This window comes from Oncorhynchus tshawytscha, linkage group LG15, assembly GCF_018296145.1.
Source record: "Oncorhynchus tshawytscha isolate Ot180627B linkage group LG15, Otsh_v2.0, whole genome shotgun sequence".
NCBI lineage: Eukaryota > Metazoa > Chordata > Actinopteri > Salmoniformes > Salmonidae > Oncorhynchus > Oncorhynchus tshawytscha.
Genome location: NC_056443.1, coordinates 6728405 through 6749693, shown reverse-complemented (window position 1 = coordinate 6749693; position 21289 = coordinate 6728405). Strand labels below are relative to the sequence as shown.

Genomic DNA, 21289 nt, shown 5'->3' with positions numbered 1-21289 from the left:
GGTGGCTTGTTGTGCTGGCTCGTGGAGGATGGTGATGGTGGCTTGTAGTGCTGGCTCGTGGAGGATGGTGATGGTGGCTTGTAGTGCTGGCTCGTGGAGGATGGTGATGGTGGCTTGTAGTGCTGGCTCGTGGAGGATGGTGATGGTGGCTTGTAGTGCTGGCTCGTGGAGGATGGTGATGGTGGCTTGTAGTGCTGGCTCGTGGAGGATGGTGATGGTGGCTTGTAGTGCTGGCTCGTGGAGGATGGTGATGGTGGCTTGTAGTGCTGGCTCGTGGAGGATGGTGATGGTGGCTTGTAGTGCTGGCTCGTGGAGGATGGTGATGGTGGCTTGTAGTGCTGGCTCGTGGAGGATGGTGATGGTGGCTTGTAGTGCTGGCTCGTGGAGGATGGTGATGGTGGCTTGTAGTGCTGGCTCGTGGAGGATGGTGATGGTGGCTTGTAGTGCTGGCTCGTGGAGGATGGTGATGGTGGCTTGTAGTGCTGGCTCGTGGAGGATGGTGATGGTGGCTTGTTGTGCTGGCTCGTGGAGGATGGTGATGGTGGCTTGTTGTGCTGGCTCGTGGAGGATGGTGATGGTGGCTTGTAGTGCTGGCTCGTGGAGGATGGTGATGGTGGCTTGTTGTGCTGGCTCGTGGAGGATGGTGATGGTGGCTTGTAGTGCTGGCTCGTGGAGGATGGTGATGGTGGCTTGTTGTGCTGGCTCGTGGAGGATGGTGATGGTGGCTTGTAGTGCTGGCTCGTGGAGGATGGTGATGGTGGCTTGTAGTGCTGGCTCATGGAGGATAGTGGCTTGTTGTGCTGGCTCGTGGAGGATGGTGATGGTGGCTTGTTGTGCTGGCTCGTGGAGGATGGTGATGGTGGCTTGTTGTGCTGGCTCGTGGAGGATGGTGATGGTGGCTTGTTGTGCTGGCTCGTGGAGGATGGTGATGGTGGCTTGTAGTGCTGGCTCGTGGAGGATGGTGATGGTGGCTTGTAGTGCTGGCTCGTGGAGGATGGTGGCTTGTTGTGCTGGCTCGTGGAGGATGGTGATGGTGGCTTGTTGTGCTGGCTCGTGGAGGATGGTGATGGTGGCTTGTAGTGCTGGCTCGTGGAGGATGGTGATGGTGGCTTGTTGTGCTGGCTCGTGGAGGATGGTGATGGTGGCTTGTAGTGCTGGCTCGTGGAGGATGGTGATGGTGGCTTGTAGTGCTGGCTCGTGGAGGATGGTGATGGTGGCTTGTAGTGCTGGCTCGTGGAGGATGGTGATGGTGGCTTGTAGTGCTGGCTCGTGGAGGATGGTGATGGTGGCTTGTTGTGCTGGCTCGTGGAGGATGGTGATGGTGGCTTGTTGTGCTGGCTCGTGGAGGATGGTGATGGTGGCTTGTAGTGCTGGCTCGTGGAGGATGGTGATGGTGGCTTGTTGTGCTGGCTCGTGGAGGATGGTGATGGTGGCCTGTAGTGCTGGCTCGTGGAGGATTGTGATGGTGGCTTGTTGTGCTGGCTCGTGGAGGATGGTGATGGTGGCTTGTAGTGCTGGCTCGTGGAGGATGGTGATGGTGGCTTGTAGTGCTGGCTCGTGGAGGATGGTGGCTTGTTGTGCTGGCTCGTGGAGGATGGTGGTGGCTTGTTGTGCTGGCTCGTGGAGGATGGTGATGGTGGCTTGTTGTGCTGGCTCGTGGAGGATGGTGATGGTGGCTTGTTGTGCTGGCTCGTGGAGGATGGTGATGGTGGCTTGTTGTGCTGGCTCGTGGAGGATGGTGATGGTGGCTTGTTGTGGCTGGCTCGTGGAGGATGGTGATGGTGGCTTGTAGTGCTGGCTCGTGGAGGATGGTGATGGTGGCTTGTAGTGCTGGCTCGTGGAGGATGGTGATGGTGGCTTGTAGTGCTGGCTCGTGGAGGATGGTGATGGTGGCTTGTTGTGCTGGCTCGTGGAGGATGGTGATGGTGGCTTGTTGTGCTGGCTCGTGGAGGATGGTGATGGTGGCTTGTAGTGCTGGCTCGTGGAGGATGGTGATGGTGGCTTGTTGTGCTGGCTCGTGGAGGATGGTGATGGTGGCTTGTAGTGCTGGCTCGTGGAGGATGGTGATGGTGGCTTGTTGTGCTGGCTCGTGGAGGATGGTGATGGTGGCTTGTAGTGCTGGCTCGTGGAGGATGGTGATGGTGGCTTGTAGTGCTGGCTCGTGGAGGATGGTGGCTTGTTGTGCTGGCTCGTGGAGGATGGTGATGGTGGCTTGTTGTGCTGGCTCGTGGAGGATGGTGATGGTGGCTTGTTGTGCTGGCTCGTGGAGGATGGTGATGGTGGCTTGTTGTGCTGGCTCGTGGAGGATGGTGATGGTGGCTTGTAGTGCTGGCTCGTGGAGGATGATGTGCTGAATTACAACTGGTTCCGATTCTGATTTCTGAAAGCCTTAATCCATCCACCATTATTTTAATCTCTTTTCTCATATATTTTCTCTTTTTCTTCTCTCAGCTTTCCTTCGCATCTTATCCATCTGTAGTCAAGTTGTTCGGTGGATGTTGTCTTTATATTCCACTGTTGAGGCCTCAGTCTATGAGAGCTGCTCTATGTAAAGTGGCATGCTATTTCAGCTTGTTGCAGGATGCTGCAATCCGTGCCAACAGATGAACACACAGATTGTTAATTTGCATGTTGCCTTAGAGAGACACACACACACACACACACACACACACACACACACACACAGTTGCTCAGGTGTCGTTAGGGCTCAGTGATCTGTTTCCTCTCTGGCCATCTGTAGCAGTAAGCATCACCAGATAGTTGTGGACTGTTGACATTAAACAAGGGATTCTTTGTCTGTTTGTATAAACAGTTAGGGGTGAACAAATTATTTACCCTAAGATGTCGCTGGAGCCAATTGTGGTTTTTTGTTTGTTGATTTGCGTTGTTTGTAACTTATTTTATTATTTGACTTTGTACATAATGTTGCCGCTACCGTCTCTTATGACCGAAAATAATTTCAAGACATCAGGACTGCGATTCCTCACCACGGACTAGCAGAATCCTTTTTTTCTGATGAGTCCAACGCGAAAGGAGGCACTTCTAACTCGGGAAAGGCCCCGACCCCCGTGATCTGTGTGATCAGGCCCCGATCCCTGTGATCTGTGTGATCAGGCCCCGATCCCTGTGATTTGCCTTCTGAGAATTTGTTTGGTGATTGAATAAACCCCCACTTCCCTCGTTCTGCTAGCAAACGTGCAATCTCTGGAGAATAAAATCGACGAGTTATGCGTAAGATTAATCTACCAACGGGACATTAAAAACTGTAACATCTTATGCTTTACGGAGTCGTGGCTGAACGACGACAACATCAACATACAGCTGGATGGTTATAGGATGTACCGGCAGGATAGAACGCCTGGTAAGACAAGGTGTGGCGATCTATGTATTTTTGTAAATAACAGCTTGTGCACGATATCTAAGGAAGTCTCAAGCTATTACTCACCTGAGGTAGAGTATCTCATGATAAGCTGTAGACCACACTACCTACCGAGAGAGTTTTCATCTCTATTCTTTGTAGCTGTTTTACATACCACCACAGTCAGAGGCTGGCACTAAGACGGCATTGAATGAGCTGTATTCCACCATTAGCAAAGAAGAAAACGCTCACCCAGAGGCGGCGCTCCTAGTACTTCAGGGCCTTTAATGCAGGGAAACTTAAATCAGTTTTACCAAATTTCTATCAGCATGTTAAATGTGCAACCAGAGGAAAAAGAACTCTGGACCACCTATACTCCACACACAGAGACGCATACAAAGCTCTCCCTCGCCCTCCATTTGGCAAATCTAACCATATTTCTATCTTCCTGATTCCTGCTTAGAAGCAAAAATCAAATCAAGAAGCACTAGATCAATAAAAAAGTGGTCAGATGAAGCAGATACTAAGCTACAGGACTGCTTTGTTAGCACAGACTGGAATATGTTCCGGAATTCCTCACCATACGTACATTCCCCAGCCAAAAGCCATGGATTTACAGGCAGCATCCGCTCTGAGCTAAAGGCTAGAGCTGCCGCTTTCAAGGAGCGGGACTCTAACCTGGAAGCTTGTAAGAAATCCCACTATGCCCTCCAGCAAACCATCAAACAGGCAAAGCATCAATACAGGACTAAGATCGAATCGTACTACACCAGCTCTGATGCTCTTCGGATGTGGCAGGGCTTGCAAACCTTTACAGACTACAAAGGGAAGCACAGCCGAGACCTGCCCAGTGAAACAAGCCTACCAGACGAGCTAAACTACTTCTATGCTCGCTTCGAGGCAAATAACAGTGGAGCAGGTTGAGAGTTCACGTTCCTTGGTGTCCACATCACCAACAAACTAACATGGTCCAAGCATACCAAGATAGTTGTGAAGAGGGCACGACAAAACCTATTCCCCCTCAGGAGACTGAAAAGATTTGGCATGTGTCCTCAGAAAGTTCTATAGCTGCACCATCGAGAGCATCCCGACTGGTTGCATCACTGCCTGGTATTGCAACTGCTCGGCCTCTGACCGCAAGGCACTACACAGGGTAGTGCGAACGGCCCAGTACATCACTGGGGCCAAGCTTCCTGCCATACAGGACCGCTATACCAGGGAACGCCCTAAAAATGGCCAAAGACTCCAGCCACCCTAGTCAGACTGTTCTCTCTGTATTAAGTAAGCATTTCACTGTAAGTTCTACACCTGTTGTATTCGGCGCATGTGACAAATACAATTTGATTTGATTGTACCCTACCCACCACCCACACACTTGTCTCTCTCTCTCTGTCACTCTCTCTATCTCTACACTTTTCCCCTTCACTTTTCATTCTTCCATTTGAAGGCCACAGTATGAGGCCTAGGGCTGGAGGGCCTTATGCAACTGTCCATATTCACCCTCCCTCCTTCATCAAGGGCATTTCAATCACACTCTCTCTCTCTCCTTTCTCACTCATACCACATCTACCCTTTTTCACTCTCTGTAATAAAAGTGACCCTTCTCTCTCTCTCTCTCTCTCTCCTTTTGTCGTGAAATTACCTTAGCATTGTCTTTTGGTTGTCAATCAACTCATGTGTCCACTCCTCTCAACATACAGGTACCCCTCTCTGAGGTGGCCATGGGGCCTCTATTGGGGCGATGCAATTAAAATGCCTTTATAGGGTTGAAACGAGATGATGTAACCTCACTTCATCCAGGGCCATTAGTCTCTTCACGGAGCGTTGGGATGCGTAACAGGTTGCCATGGTAACCAACGGCCTTTAAGCAAAACATATTATGCCCTAGGGGTGGATGGGTTGTTCGGTAGAGAGAGACCCCACCCCCTCCACCACTACAGTCCCATTCTCACTCTGCCTAGGCCTAATTATATTTAGGTCATTTATGTTGGCTGTCAGTTGATTGCCTTTTGGAAGCATCGAGGCAGCAACATATTCGACCCTTTATGCACACACACATTCACGCGCACACAGCCACTCAAAGAAAACACATATTTCTCAATGCACAAGTATAGTAATTTTAAGAAATAGTTTCCTTTCTTCAGAGCCCTCACTGACACTACGGACAGCTCTTGGAGACGAATGGATCAAACACTGGCATTCAATATGCCTGTTTGTGTGATCTCAGCTCTTGTTGGGCTGATAGGGGCTCTTAAAAAGCTACAGAAGGCTCTTACATGGTCGTGCTGCATGGATGTGTGTACAGCACTGTGGGGAGGAACTAGTCTACAGAAGGCTCCGTAATACTACCGTAATTAGTCTGAGGGCCAACCAAGCCAAAGCCTTATCTGTGGATATCAAAGGAGACTGAGTTTCAGATGTTTAGTTCCTCTCGCTCTTCTACGCTCTCCCCCCGCGCTCTCTCGGTCTTCCTCCCCCTCTCTTTTTCTCCCCCACCTCTAACTGATGACAGTTCCCTCTCCTCAAGTGCCGAGGGCCAATCTGCCTCTGAGGAATTGAAATGTGCCAGCGTCAGTTTTACCACCGTTATATTTGTTATTTTATTTAAATAAAGTGATCATGAACAATCTACCATGTGATTACTGGTGTAGAAATATAACAATCCTTTACACTTGAATCAAAACCTCCCGTCTGCCATTATACTGTATATCCTATTTGTTTGACAGAAAGACTGTTTATTATGCAGGAATGGCATTGCTAGGCTTTTCGTGGGCAAGATAATGACAAAGATAAACTGAAGGGAAGGGAAATGTTTATATGGAATGTGGCTGGCTGTTTGTGGCTGGTTATTTTGGGATGGTGGAAACGTCAGGCAGGCTGGCAGAGTTTGCCCCTGGAGGTTTGAGAGCTGGCACTTCTCCCTAGTGTACACTACACTGAACTCTACAGCTGTTTTCTCACTTCCTTCTTTATCTCTCGCTTTCACTCACTCTCCTTTGTTCTCCCTACGTCTATCCCTCTCTTTGACATTTTCATCCACACACTCCCTCATTCGGGTCTCCTTTTGCTCTGTGCTCGTCCTCTAAGGCTCTCTCGCTCCCTCTTTCTTTTTTCCCCCTTCACATTCCATCTGCCATTTCACTTGCTTGCTCTCTGTATTTCTCAGTCCAACAATTCCGCTCTCCCTCTTCAGTGTTCTCTCCTCCTGGCAGGCTCTCTCCTTTCACCTCGCTCTGTCTTTCGACAGGAGGCTGGGTCAGTCAGGCTGTACTCTACTGCAGCTGGCTTCTACCCCTGTGGAAATAAACATTTGGATGAACCTACATGAACTTTTTATATAAACCCGACATGAACCTACTGAACCTAGATGACCTAGAGGAACACCTGGCCACCTGAATACACTCAGCTTGGTGGACACTTGAGTCAGTTCAGGCCAGTCATCATCGTCATCGTTTTCATCACCTTGTTATTGCACTGCTACCATGAAAACAGCCGTCAGTACTGCCCTCATTCAATTGCTTAATTATCTGTTGCTCCTGCCCTCATAACATAATTAGGACAGGTAGCTAATAGCCGCCCTACTACAGTTTTCTCCACAGGTCAGTCTGTTTCCCCCTTTCATCAGGTCCCACTTCCAGGATGGGTAGACGTTTTCTGTCCATCTCCTGCTTCATGTTCACTCCCTAGTGCACCACTGACAAACACAGGACTGCCTGTGTGTGTGTGTCTCATACTCCAGTGATGTTGCCCCGCAGTACTAAACCCCTCCTGGAGTGTCTTTTACTTTTGTTTATATCCGTTTATCACTCCTGAAACAGCCTGTACCGCCCCTTGCACGGTGTTACAGCCGCCAGCATGCACGCACACCCCCTGCACAGCATGCTGGGAAATCCTAATCCCAGTTGCATATACCTGCCATCTGGGGCATGATGCAAGAGTCACATGTCTGTCATTATGCAAAATAGTCTCGTAACTTTGTTTATAAGGGAAGAATCGGTGTCTGAAACTATGTGCTGCCACCACCATGAATTACAATGGTGGAGCTATGGAGTATTAACTTCAAGGTTTCTCTGTTCTGTATCTCCCTTTACAGTAGGCCTGGAATTGCCAGGGGCCTCACGATACAATATTATCACATTAACTTAGGTGCCAATTCTATATGTATTGCGATTCAATACTGTGATTTGTGTTAAACATATTGCTCACCATGTCTGTTGCAGGGAGCCTTGAGAAAACAGGTTTTGATCAGTCATGGAATTAAGTGCTGAAAATTGAATTGGGAATGGGGGAGACCTAGTCAGATGGGCAATTGAATGCCTTAAATGAGTCTTCCGCATTTAACCCAACTCCTCTGAATCAGAGAAGTGCGGGGGTGCTGCCGTAATCAACATCCACGTCTTCGGCGCCCAGGGAACAGTGGGTTAACTGCCTTGCTCAGGACCCTATTTAAAAAGAGGATGGAGAACAAGCTAGTTTTGGTGCAGCTACAGTAAACTAGCGCAAAATAATATTGTGACGTTGTCAGGACGATACGATATATCATCAAAAATAATATACAGATTTGTAACTGTATCAATCTTTTTTTTTTCCCTCCAACACTTTAAAGCTCCATCTTTCTCTCCCTCCCCTCCCCTCTCTCTCCTAAACAAACGGGGCTGATGATGCCATTGTGTCACAGGGAAAGAATGTTGGACAGGTTCCACTGTGGTGAACCCAGCTTAGCAGGGATAAAAGATCTGTTGCGGATGCCTTTTCCCCCCTCCTAAATCCCACATCACAAACATGTGTGCCATATTTTCCCCTCTGTTTTGTTCAGAGCCATCAGTTATTACAGGGTGTAGAAATGAGTCTTGTGTTGATTAATGGGTTGTTCATTCCTTTGTTTTGTGATGGTTGTTATACCTATAGTCTAAACAGTGTTTATTAAGCTGCACCTGTACTCACTCCCTTCCTCAGCTACACCTCTGCATTAAGCATACGGATCAGCAACACCTTCTAATTGACCTGTCATAGGATCATGTTACAGTGAGTCACTAAGCTGGGATAACTCAACCTGGCTCAACGAAGGACCCCTGGGAGAGTGGTGCATGTGCCTGAATAAAAATGAGTCATCCACACACCAGCTCCTTTCCCCCTTCCTTTCTTTTCTCTCGCGTTCTCCTCACCCTCCTCCCACTAACCCGGGCTCGCATTTCTCTTTCCCTCTGTTTTACCCCTGTCCTCCCTCCCTGCCTCTCTTCTCTCCCCCCATGGAGAGAGGGGACAAAGCAGTGGCTGAGAGAATGACAGAGTGGTGACAGCACCGTACTCAGATCAATAGAGGGCTGAATAGGGCCATCAGAGCCAGGCTAATCTGGGCTGTGACACATGACCATTGTGACAACACACACACGCTGCCACTGACAAACAAGCAAGCAGAAAGCAGATGTACACTCACACCAACGTATTCATGCACACACTGATCTTCCGTCTCACACTCTCCCACACACACATCCGGCCCAACACATCAAGACCCCTCATGTTTAGATCATTCATGATAATTAAGAGACTACAAGGTGGCGACTCTGCCCTCTACCCGTTTATCTTGTTGCCAGGAAACCGATGTGGTGCTGCTCTATTGCTGGTTTCACTGTAGCACTGACAGTCTTGGTTGGGTGGGTTCAGCACTGTAGCACTGACAGTCTTGTTTGGGTGGGTTCAGCACTGTAGCACTGACAGTCTTGGTTGAGTGGGTTCAGCACTGTAGCACTGACAGTCTTGGTTGGGTGGGTTCAGCACTGTAGCACTGACAGTCTTGGTTGGGTGGGTCCAGCACTGTGGTTGGAGGTTATGGGGGAAGAGTTGTACATTATCATATATGAGAAAGTGTGGCTTCATTCGCCTGTCTTTGTATCTCTGTATGTATGTGTGTGTGTGACTGTGTGTACATGACTGTGTGTGTGTGTGTGTGTGTGTATCCTGACTAGGCCCAGTGCCCAGCCTGAACAGGTGCTGGTCTGGTGCATACTGGAATGTGCTCAAAAGCCCAATGGGCCAATGGGAACAGGGCCAGCACTGCAGGAGGCAGCACAGCTAACTTTTAACACTGAGCTACTGTTCCTAGCTGGGGAAGGAACATATTAGCCAAATCATGAAATGTTACTAGCTATAATAATACCATTTTATTAGTCTTGCAATTGTATTAGTCTTAAATCATGACTTAAAGCTTTATCTTTTTCATTTTACAACATGTACATGTCTCATATTTTCCATTCACTGAGGATAGTGGCATAATGTATTCAGGAGACACTCCGATATGGAGATGCTTTTTGAAGTTAAAGTCTAGAAGCCAATGGGATTGTCTGTCATGATGGACCCTACTGCAGAATGTCACATCTATCCATTCATAGTGCTGGCTCCCGTCTCTGTCAAGGCTGGGTGACGATCGGGACAGACTGTTGTCAACCACCCACAAAGCAACCCTGTCTGCTACGATCCCACAGAGTTGATTCAACCCAATGACACACGCATGCATGCATATACAGACATTGCCGTACACACACAGAGACACACACACACACACACACACACACTGGCTACAGTCACATCTAACAGACGCCAACTCTGTCATGGCAACAAAGCCTCTCAGTCATTCTCTGTGGTTGCCATCCCCAGCTGCATGTATTGTCTACTATAGTCTCCCTCAGTATAGCGCGTATGAACACCCTGCAGCCCAGCCTGCTGAATACAACACATGTATTATACATCACCGTCTGGAGCTACACTGTGTGTGTGTGTGTGTGTGTGTGTGTGTGTGTGTGTGACGGGTGTGAATGAGACTTTCTGATTGTATAGATGAGCTGATTGCTGCTGTAATTGGCCAGTGTTTTGGGTGCTGATGCTGAAGGGGGAGATGGGGTCTCCCTCGTAATGAGAGAGAATGTGTGTGTGTGTGGCTTTAGTTGTTTATGGATGGAAATAATTACCGCAAATTATAATGTATGTCATGGAGGGACAATGTGAGGGGTAGAGGTTGGGAGAAAGAGGAGGGAAGGAATAGAGTGGGAGAGAGACAGAGAGAGAGGTAGGAAAGAGAAGGAATGAGAGGGTGTTGGAGAGGTAGGTAGGAAATAGAAGGAATGAGAGGGTGTTGGAGAGAGAGGTAGGTAGGAAAGAGAAGGAATGAGAGGGTGTTGGAGAGAGAGAGAGGTAGGTAGGAAAGAGAAGGAATGAGAGGGTGTTGGAGAGAGAGGTAGGTAGGAAAGAGAAGGAATGAGAGGGTGTTGGAGAGAGAGAGGTAGGTAGGAAAGAGAAGGAATGAGAGGGTGTTGGAGAGAGAGGTAGGTAGGAAAGAGAAGGAATGAGAGGGTGTTGGAGAGAGAGGTAGGTAGGAAAGAGAAGGAATGAGAGGGTGTTGGAGAGAGAGGTAGGTAGGAAAGGAAGGAATGAGAGGGTGTTGGAGAGAGAGGTAGGTAGGAAAGAGAAGGAATGAGAGGGTGTTGGAGAGAGAGGTAGGTAGGAAATAGAAGGAATGAGAGGGTGTTGGAGAGAGAGGTAGGTAGGAAAGAGAAGGAATGAGAGGGTGTTGGAGAGAGAGAGAGGTAGGTAGGAAAGAGAAGGAATGAGAGGGTGTTGGAGAGAGAGAGAGGTAGGTAGGAAAGAGAAGGAATGAGAGGGTGTTAGAGAGAGGTAGGTAGGAAAGAGAAGGAATGAGGTAGGTAGGAAAGAGAAGGAATGAGGGGGTGTTGGAGAGAGAGAGGGGTAGGTAGGAAAGAGAAGGAATGAGAGGGTGTTGGAGAGAGAATGGCTTTTGCCGCCTTTGATAGGCCATGAAATGCATGAGCACGTTGGATAGAGTTCCATGACTTAATACCTGTCAATGGATTTCAGCTCATCACAATTACCGGTAGATAGATGTGAAAATGACACTTTCAGAAGTGCCTGAATAAGGGAGGCTACTTGTCTTGTTTTAAAGGTGTTGTCACTTATGAGTGTTGTGAGAGTGTTTGAGATGGTAACCTGTGTGCGCTCCTCTGCACTACTCCATCCAAATCCTTGATCTGTAGTCTGCTCACGTTCTGGCTGTCAGATGTTCGGGTCTGGCTCTGACTAGGGCTGTTGCGGCGACCGTATTACCGCCGCACCAGCAGTCATGACCACAGACAAATTCCCTGTGACCGTTGGTCACGGTAATCCCAATCCAAAACTGTGCAAATGAATGGCGCTGATGGGTAGCCTACCAATCTGGCTAACAGCCTACCAATCTGGCTAACGGCCCACGTTAATGACCCGGTACCAAGCGCTCTAGTGTCCCTATAATCACTCTCTAAACACTTCATGATTGAATTTGAATATTCTGAATGAGGACAAATGGTGAGGGGAGTTAGAGGTCCTGTTTCAAAAGGCAAAGAGCGAGCAGCTGTTAGGGTGTAGAGGCCGTGTGTGTGTGTGTGTGTGTGTGTGTGTGTGTGTGTGTGTGTGTGTGAGAAACACACAGGATGGAGGGAGAGACTGCTGAAACTTCTGTTGACTCGCGTTAGACTAACTTCTTGCTAGTTATTTGTCATCCCATCTGATTACAGAGTACTACCTGTCTTGACTGAATCAAACCGAGAGAAGCTATCTAACTAGGCTATTTGAGGCTAGCCATAATGACTTCTCACCATCCTACAGTTATCCTACACATAACAACAACTCCATTCAGATTATAGTGTAAATAGCAGCCTACCTGTTGGCTTTTGGTCGTTGTAGCCTTTCTTTCTCATTTCACTTTTAATTCTGTCCTTTTAATTCCAATTTCCATTGATAAACTATCTCCTAACCGTCTTGCTACACAAGCAGAGCAGCAATGGAATTGTCTCTCTTTCTCTCCGCTGGAAGTGCAACCATCAGAGCCTTACCATCAGAGCCTTACCATCAGAGCCTTACCATCAGAGCCTTACCATCAGAGCCTTACCATCAGAGCCTTACCATCAGAGCCTTACCATCAGAGCCTTACCATCAGAGCGCATGCCTTTATTAGTGACTTATTAGTCCCATCATGCAGTACTTGTGTTTTTCTAAGTGATTTCTAAGACATTCCCAGGTTTATAGGCCTATCACAACTAAATAAATAATAGGTTTTATTGTGATGGTGAATGCTATATTAAATGGATTTATTTTGTCTTTTTAAAATGTAGATGTTCAAAAGGCGCCTTAAACACTTTGATGTTAATTAACGGTAAATTACCGTGAGTCCTAGGTTGGGCTGCTTTGATCACTGTCTGTCATTGGCCAAAATATCAAATATCGTACACACACGTTGTCTCACACACACACACACAGAGTAGAAGGCTTGGTTTTGGCTCGCGTTGACTGATCAGAGCTCAAATGGATGTAGGATTTCAATGTATTATATCCCATGTCTCTTTTTTTGTGCTCCTGAATTATACATCCATGCATGTCTGCATGTAGTGTAGTAGATTATCATGATTTGTGTTTTATAATACATGCACAGCTCCCCCTGTTGTGTGCTATGCAGAGACAAAGCACCGGCTGTCCTCGGGAATGTTGTGGAACATCCACTGTCTTTATCTGCCCCTTTGACCTCCCACCTCTGAACTTCAGTCGACCTGTCACACTGACAGCAGTGGGAACAAAATGATGAATCTCAGGTTTTTTCCTTTCTTATTACTCTGTGTCAAAGGTCATACTGTCACTTATTGTCCTCCACTTTTCCGTGTGTGTGTGTGTGTGTGTGTGTGTGTGTGTGTGTGTGTGTGCGCGCTTCATTTAACAGTAGCAATCTTCCTCAGCTGGTTGCTCTTTGAGGTAGCAGATTCCCAACAGACACACACGCATACACTTTTACGGTTATTGTTTTACAGGCCTTGTGCTGTGATGTAATGGTCTCCCATCCAAAATGTCCCAGGTTTATGGACCATAGTGAGATCACTGCCCAGCCCTGGATCAGAGCAGTTGATGAGCTGCCTGACATTAAAGAGATGGACAGCTATAGACTGCCAACCACTACAGTATAATAACCAGTAAGAGACTGGGGGATGGAGGGAAATGGGGGGGGGGTGTTATCTTATGGTCTATATAAAGCAGATGTGAATTGTGATTGGATTGTATTGATGGTAATGCAAGGTTACTCATCGTGCGAGGTTAGCTTGCTGAACTAGCTTCACTTTATGTCCCAAGCGTCAATTTCTCTATGAGCAATAGGAGCACAGAAAGAGAGAGAAATGTAACTTTCAGTGACTCCACGTGGCATGAAGGTATAGTGGAAAACCAGGTGGCTCAACGTAAACAACAACAGGGGAAAACACTGGTGAACAGGTTTGTGATTCAATCTGCGCTGTGTCCTTTGTGTCTGAGAGTGTGGAAGAACAAAGGAGAGCGCGAGAGAGAAAGAACAAGAAATTGTGTGTGAGAGAGAACAAGAGACAGAGAGAGGGAGGGAATGACAGAGAGAGAGAATGAAAGAAGGGGAGATATAGAGTGCAATATAGAAGCCCAAATCAAAATCAAAGTTTATTGGTTGCGTACACCATTTTGCAGATGTTATCGCAGGTGCTAATTTTATTCCTCTAGCTCCAACAGTGCAGCAATATCTAGCAATACCATAACTATAAACACAAAATCCAAAAGTATAAAAAGAACAAGAAATTAAGACATCACACACAAGCTGTGGCCTCCTGATTTTTTAAAAATTTTATTAACATTTTTTTGGGGGGAATGAGCAGACCGTTTGGCAGTGTGCAGGGAGGGTTTTCCTCACAGAGGTAATGTAGCCTTGGCGTTGTACTATGTATCTAGACGGCTGCTCTTCACTTTTAATGGGACTGCTCTGGTGGGGCTATTTGCTTTCCCTGTTCAAGGGGTTGACATGGCAACCAGACACTGTCTGGACTACGGGAGATGAGAGGGGATGCCCCTGCTCTCCTCCCTCTGACTTTGAAGAAGAAAATGAAGAGGGGAATTAAACTGTGAAAACATGTAGTTGATGTGAAGTTGAATAAGTGTTGCTGCTATTTTGAAATAAAATAAGCTCTTCGTTCCCAGCAGTAAGTGTACGTGCGAGTGATGGCAGGTTGAGTGTGATTATGGGATTGTCTGTGTTATTGCTTCAGTCACAGACGGACAGGTTTCTGAGGCTTTCTCCTCAGTTTATTCATTTGTGTTTGTCTGCGTGTGTGACTATTGTCAGTGTAGTGGACGACTGAGCTGTTATCTGGTGTGTGAGTCTAAATGAATCTGCATGTGGTGTTTAATCCTGTTAACTGTGGTCACGGTTCCACTTCTCACGTGAAGCAACAGGGGACACACACACACACACACAATATTTATCTGCTAGCGTGTTTGTACATATGTGTGTGCTAGGGCTGTCCAGACTAAAACAAATCTCGGTCGACCAAAAGCCGTCTTGTTCTTTTGACCAATCGATTGATTGACATGTTTAAACATGTATTTTTCATATATACACACCATGTGTTTTTTATTAAAATCAACTATATGCAAACCGTAACCTGGCCCAACTATTCTCCTCCGGCTCCTAATGGCTGGTAATAGGCTACACAAGGAGTTGGCAACATTTCTCATGTGGAATGCTAATTTATCTTACCATTTCTTCCTATCTGCATGCCAGTTATGGTTTTCATATGCACATTTTTATGAAACAGTTTAATTTAATTTATAATGTCTTTATCTCAAAATCATTGTCATGTGGTTTTATTAAAAAAATTAAATCTAAATGAAAATGATACAAACCTAAAAAGTAACTTCTATTGCATTCGCCAACTATGTGAAAATAGCCTACCTAAAGCCAACAGATAAAAACATTGCAGCCTGCAGGTAGAAAATATCCGGATTAAAAATGAATATGCTATAAATCGCACGCTGAATGGTTATCGAAAGGGAGAGAGCTGGGAAGATTGTTTCAAATACATTGAGGAACTATTGTAAATCTCAATGGATGTAAAAAACAGACTTAGTTTGCTTGCCGTTTGAGGTGAAGAAAACACTACTCTGAGAAGCTCCACAGGTCGTTAGTGGTGGTGCGTTAAGCCAAGCAGATCCAATCAGATCCCGAAATGAGCACATCTCTATGCCTACATTTCTGTGCAGGCCAGGTAGCCTATAGGCCTACTTCTATGTACAATCAGGCCAGGTAGCCTATAGGCCTACTTCTATGTACAATCAGGCCAGGTAGCTTATAGGCCTACTTCTATGTACAATCAGGCCAGGTAGCATATAGGCCTACTTCTATGTACAATCAGGCCAGGTAGCCTATAGGCCTACTTCTATGTACAATCAGGCCAGGTAGCCTATAGGCCTACTTCTATGTGTGCGCATCCTTACTCAACATTGATAGGAGCGCTCAAAACAAGACAATGACTAAATAACCAAAACTCGTAAATGGAATGAAATAAACCAAGTATAGCATAGGTTGTTTCTCCCGTGAACAATGTGTCCACTCCGACAATGAGAACGCGTAGGCTGGAATAATAATATTGAATGCCTTCAAATAAATGACCGTAACAAACGTTGTAGATTAGAAATGACATGTAAATGTAATAAATGTACGACTGGTGATATATGTAATGGGGGAATTGACATACACGGACAATCAAATGTGAACAATTCACACAAGGAAGTTGTGGAACGGTGGATGTGCACACATTGGCAGGAGAGAGAAGTGCATTGTGCATCTGGGCGCATGGTCAATCTGACGTCTGCATTGGCCATGCAGAATTTAGGGTGATTATGGCCTCAGCAGAAGTCAGGGCGTTCATACTTCTTGCGCTTTGCAGAGCTGTTGTCAAGGACGTGAGTTTGTGTTTATACAGGATGTACCGCCCCCCCACCTACCGTCAGCAAATCATGTCCATGTGGAGCTATACAGAGCCCTCCACATTGTTACAACATTTTGGAGGTTCAGGGCGATGAGCTTGATTTGCCCTCTGCATGCCTCTGTAGGCTCCGCATTTACGTCACACCCTCCATGTGACGCCTCCTACCACATTTTTGGATCAAACATATTGACTTTTTCTAGGCCTCCGCAATGGATTAGTTCACTGAGATGGGAGCATATATTTGTTACTGCTCGGCTTAATCTCTGTCGAACAACAGCCTAACGACAAAACAGTCAACTAATTGGGATTGGTTTTCATTGAGCCTGGTCTCCCAGTAGAATCCCAATAGGACCCCGTAACCCATTCCAGCCCGATGAGTAATCCGCTTAATACTGCTGCACATTGATCCTCATATCATTTCTAATCATTACAATCACTCACAACTAGCTTTTTATTGGGGACAACAGATCAATTTTGTTTGCGTACGTTTCTGTGAGCGTGTATCCACGTGAGCGAGCATCTCTGTCTGCGTATATGTGTGTACGTTTCTGCGAGCGTGTATCCACGTGAGCGTGCATCTGTCTGCGTATATGTGTGTACGTTTCTGCGAGTGTGTATCCACGTGAGCATGCATCTCTGTCTGCGTATATGTGTGTAGGTTTCTGTGAGCGTGTATCCACGTGAGCGTGCATCTGTCTGCGCATATGTGTGTAGGTTTCTGTGAGCGTGTATCCACGTGAGCGTGCATCTGTCTGCGTATATGTGTGTACGTTTCTGTGAGCGTGTATCCACGTGAGCGTGCATCTGTCTGCGCATATGTGTGTACGTTTCTGTGAGCGTGTATCCACGTGAGCGTGCATCTCTGTCTGCGTATATGTGTGTACGTTTCTGTGAGCGTGTATCCACGTGAGCGTGCATCTGTCTGCGTATATGTGTGTAGGTTTCTGTGAGCGTGTATCCACGTGAGCGTGCATCTGTCTGCGCATATGTGTGTACGTTTCTGTGAGCGTGTATCCACGTGAGCGTGCATCTCTGTCTGCGTATATGTGTGTACGTTTCTGTGAGCGTGTATCCACGTGAGCGTGCATCTCTGTGTGCGTATATGTGTGTAGGTTTCTGTGAGTGTGTATCCACGTGAGCCATCTGTCTGCGCATATGTGTGTACACCATCCACGTGAGCGTGCATCTGTCTGCGCATATGTGTGTACACTGTGACGTGTATCCACGTGGCGTGCATCTGTCTGCGCATATGTGTGTAGGTTTCTGTGACACACTGTCTGAAGTGTCACCATTCAGTTGTACACGTGAGCGTGCATCTGTCTGCGCATATGTGTGTTTTTGCGAGTGTGTATCCACGTGAGCGTGCATCTTTCTGCGTATATGTGTGTGGTTTCTGTGATGTTTCCACGTGAGCGTGCATCTCTGTCTGCGCATATGTTTCTCACTGCGTATATGTGTGTGTTTCTGTGTATGTTTCTCACGTGTGTGTGTGTGTATGTTTCTCACTGTGTCCACGTGTGTGTATGTTGTCTCACTGTGTGTGGTTTCTGTGATGTTTCTCACTGTGTGTGTGTATGTTTCTCACAGTGTGTGTGTATGTTTCTCACAGTGTGTGTGTATGTTTCTCACAGTGTGTGTGTATGTTTCTCACAGTGTGTGTGTATGTTTCTCACTGTGTGTGTGTATGTTTCTCACTGTGTGTATGTTTCTCACTGTGTGTGTGTGTGTTTCTCACTGTGTGTGTGTGTGTGTGTTTCTCACTGTGTGTGTGTGTGTGTTTCTCACAGTGTGTGTGTGCGCGTGCCCATGAGAACTCTTATCTTCTCTTATCCCAGTTCATCAGCATCATTCTATATAAATCATCTTCCAGTTCAGTTACAACAGACATATCAAAACAACAGATTTGAAGCTGTATACAAAGCAGACTATTCTGTAAATAGAGACTGGGATAAAGAATGTGTCTGCAGCAAAGAAGGACAAGGACATAGAGGGGGAGAGGGAGGAAAGGATAGAAAGTGCATAGATTGCAGCCTACAAATGTGATAAATGCTATGGCATTATATTACCTAGATTTAGAGGTATTCGGTTGGCGTGTGCCTGCCTGTATGCGTACATGCTTTAGTGTGTGTGTGATCTCCATGTCAGGGTTGGAGTAATGATAGTGACCGCTGTAATGACTTGACAGAGCCCTGTGCTGCTGTCATAAAGCTGTACAACAGGGTTCAGAAATGGTTCAGAAAGTGCTAACCTCAGGGTCTGTCATTACACAGCCCCCGCACACACACACCTGGCCAGCGGACACAATGTGCTGCTGTATTGCTGTGCTATAATCAAAGTCGGGCAGAGAGAGAGAGAGACGCTGTGTCATAATGACCCCATATTGACCCTTCAGTCTCCTGGGCTTGTGTGTTTGTAGAGCTCAGTTTTCAGGGCCGATCCCTTCAGTGAGAGACAACACACACACGCACAAACACACACCGGTGGCTCCACTCTGGTCATTGACCTGTTTAGTCATGAGAGACAGTCAGAGGTCTGTGGCTTAGTCAGTCAGTTGTCTGGGAGAGGTTTAATGACTTAGCTAGGGCCTTTAATCTGCAGACCAATGGCTCTGAATGACTGTGCTTGGAATAGGAGAGACTGGGCTGTGCAGTGTGCATGCATGATTTAGGCATGTTTGTGTGAGAGAATGTTTGATAGTGTGAGATTCAAGATGGTGCCGTTTCTGGCGTGTGAGTGTGTGCACTGAGTATACCAAACAGGAACACCTTCCTAATATTGAGTTGCATCCCCCTCTTTGCCCTCAGAACAGCCTGAATTCACCGGGGCATGGACTCTACAAGGTGTCAAAGGCATTCCATAGGGATGCTGGCCCATGTTGACTCTAATGCTTCCCACAGTTGTGTCAAGTTGGCTGGATGTTTTTTGGGTGGTGGACCATTCTTGATACACACGGGAAAACTGTTGAGCATGAAATATCCAGCAGCATTGCAGTTCTTGACACAAACCGGTGGACCTGGCACCTACTACCATACCCTGTTCAAAGACACTTAAACATTTTGTCTTGCCCACTCACCCTCTGAATGGCACACATACACAGTCCATGTTTCAGTTGTCTCAAAGGTTAAAGAAGGATTTTTAAGCCATTAAATTCACTACATCTACACGGATGGAAGTGGATTTAACAAGTGACATCAATAAAGGATCATATCTTTCACCTGGATTCACCTGGTCAGTCTGTCATGGTATGTTCAGGAAATCTACAGGAAACAAAATGTATCGTGGTGCTTGGCTGAAGCTGTGAGTTCTGCTATACCACAGGTCCGGGGTTTGGGCAGGCTGCTTCTGCTTTGACTTTGCCAGGGAATGTCATCCTAATGACATGGTCCAGTCTGCAGCCTGCAGCCAGACAGCCTGCTGCTCACTAACTAACGATAAGTCATAAGCCACTGCACCCTCTGCGCCATCATGTCACACTGTCACTGCAACATGCTAATACATTTACTCTCTGTCCCCAGTACTCTCACACGCCTGCCTCTCCAGTGTGTCTCTTCACCTTCACTACCACTGATACATATACGATCTGGATAGATTGATAATGTATTGCTTATACCTATCAAATGTTGTTGGATCAGTGGTCGTGAAGGAAAGGAAGCGGTTTGAGACTATTGGGACTTGCCATGTTTTTTTCCCATGTTGCTATGTTCTGTTTTGATGTGTCAGACTTACGTTTCATGTTCATGCTTGTCTCATTCAGCTTTAATCATCGATTCATTTTGCTTTTGTGTGCTTTGTTTGCGTTTGTTTTGACATGGGCTGTTTTTTTGTTTGTTTCCTTTGTCCCTTTTCTGCATGTGCCTCCACCATAGCTTTGTACCAATGGCTAGAGGCTGACCGCCAAGGCAGGGACCCCGATACAGCAGCCGCAGGTAAACTCCACCAACTGAATCCCATGTAGGGGTGTACAACTCTCTCTCCCTTCAGATACTAACTTGCATAGTGTCCCCTCTCTCCTTTCAGATACTAACTTGCATAGTGTCCCCTCTCTCCCTTCAGATACTAACTTGCACAGTGTCCCCTCTCTCCCTTCACATACTAACTTGCATAGTGTCCCCTCTCTCCCTTCACATACTAACTTGCATAGTATCTGAGGGGAGAGATGGGACACTAACTTGCATAGTGTCCCCTCTCTCCCTTCAGATACTAACTTGCATAGTGTCTCCTCTTCCTTCATCTCGCCCTCCTCCTTTTTCAGACCCTCCTTCTCTCCATATCTATCTTTCCATATATATCTCGCTCTCTCTTCCGGTCGACCCTTCCCCGGTCATTTGTATGTGGGTCAGATTCTCAGAGCTTGTTATTTGAATCAGTCACTCTCCTCTGAAGTGGGCTATTTTTACCTTCATCCTCTTTCTCTTATGAAAGAGTTTTACCAGGCTATTTCTCTCTTCTTTCACTGTTGTTTTTGAGAGTGGATGTTTGGCTTTCTCCTCTCTCTCTCTCTCTCTCTCTCTCTCCCTTATTTCATGTGTGTCCTAGTTTAACTTTGAGAGACAGAGTGAGTAAGCAAGATGGAGAGAATGAGTAAGAGAGAGAGAGTGTCATTAGAGAGGAAAGAGGCTTAGGCCCTCTCCTCTCTGTCCTGTCCACTCCTGTTTGTCTCAGCTAAGGGCCTCAAGAGAGTTTAGTCATCCTTCATTTGCCAGTTCAGATTACTGCACCTCCACACAGACACAGAAACCAGGAGCTAACCAACTGGCACTGCAACACACAAGTCACCTAGGCAAGAGATGGCAGGATAGTGTGTGTATTTCGAGAGAAAAGCAGATGCAGAGTGCTTAACAGCAGATTAACGTCTTGGCGTTGTGTTTACATGCTAAAGACATGCCATCCATTTAGCATAGGATATCTGGAAAGTCTAGTGTTGGAAATTCAATGATTAACACACACACACACACACACACACACACACACACACACACACACAGAGAGACATCCCTCTGGAGGACTGAGGTTATCCAGCTGTAACCTTTGTTTTTTCTCTAGTCTCTACATGACAGAGAGGGAGAGTGTTCACCAACGCTGCCAAAATGTCAACTTCCCAAGGCATTATTCATCT

The 21289-nt window shown here is 46.7% G+C and overlaps 1 protein-coding gene across 10 annotated transcripts in view; it reads left to right on the top strand.

Moving 5' to 3' along the window:
* LOC112214294 (DENN domain-containing protein 5B-like) overlaps positions 1-21289 on the top strand; it is a 72268-nt gene that overhangs the window by 15697 nt on the left and 35282 nt on the right. For 7 of the 10 annotated variants that reach the window (XM_042298019.1, XM_042298020.1, XM_042298021.1 and 4 more), the window contains exon 2: positions 20040-20099. The exons of the other annotated variants lie outside the window; for them this stretch is intronic. In XM_042298019.1, the coding sequence (XP_042153953.1) occupies positions 20040-20099 (60 nt within the window). The remainder of the gene's footprint in view (positions 1-20039; positions 20100-21289) is intronic. 10 annotated transcript variants of the gene reach the window in all.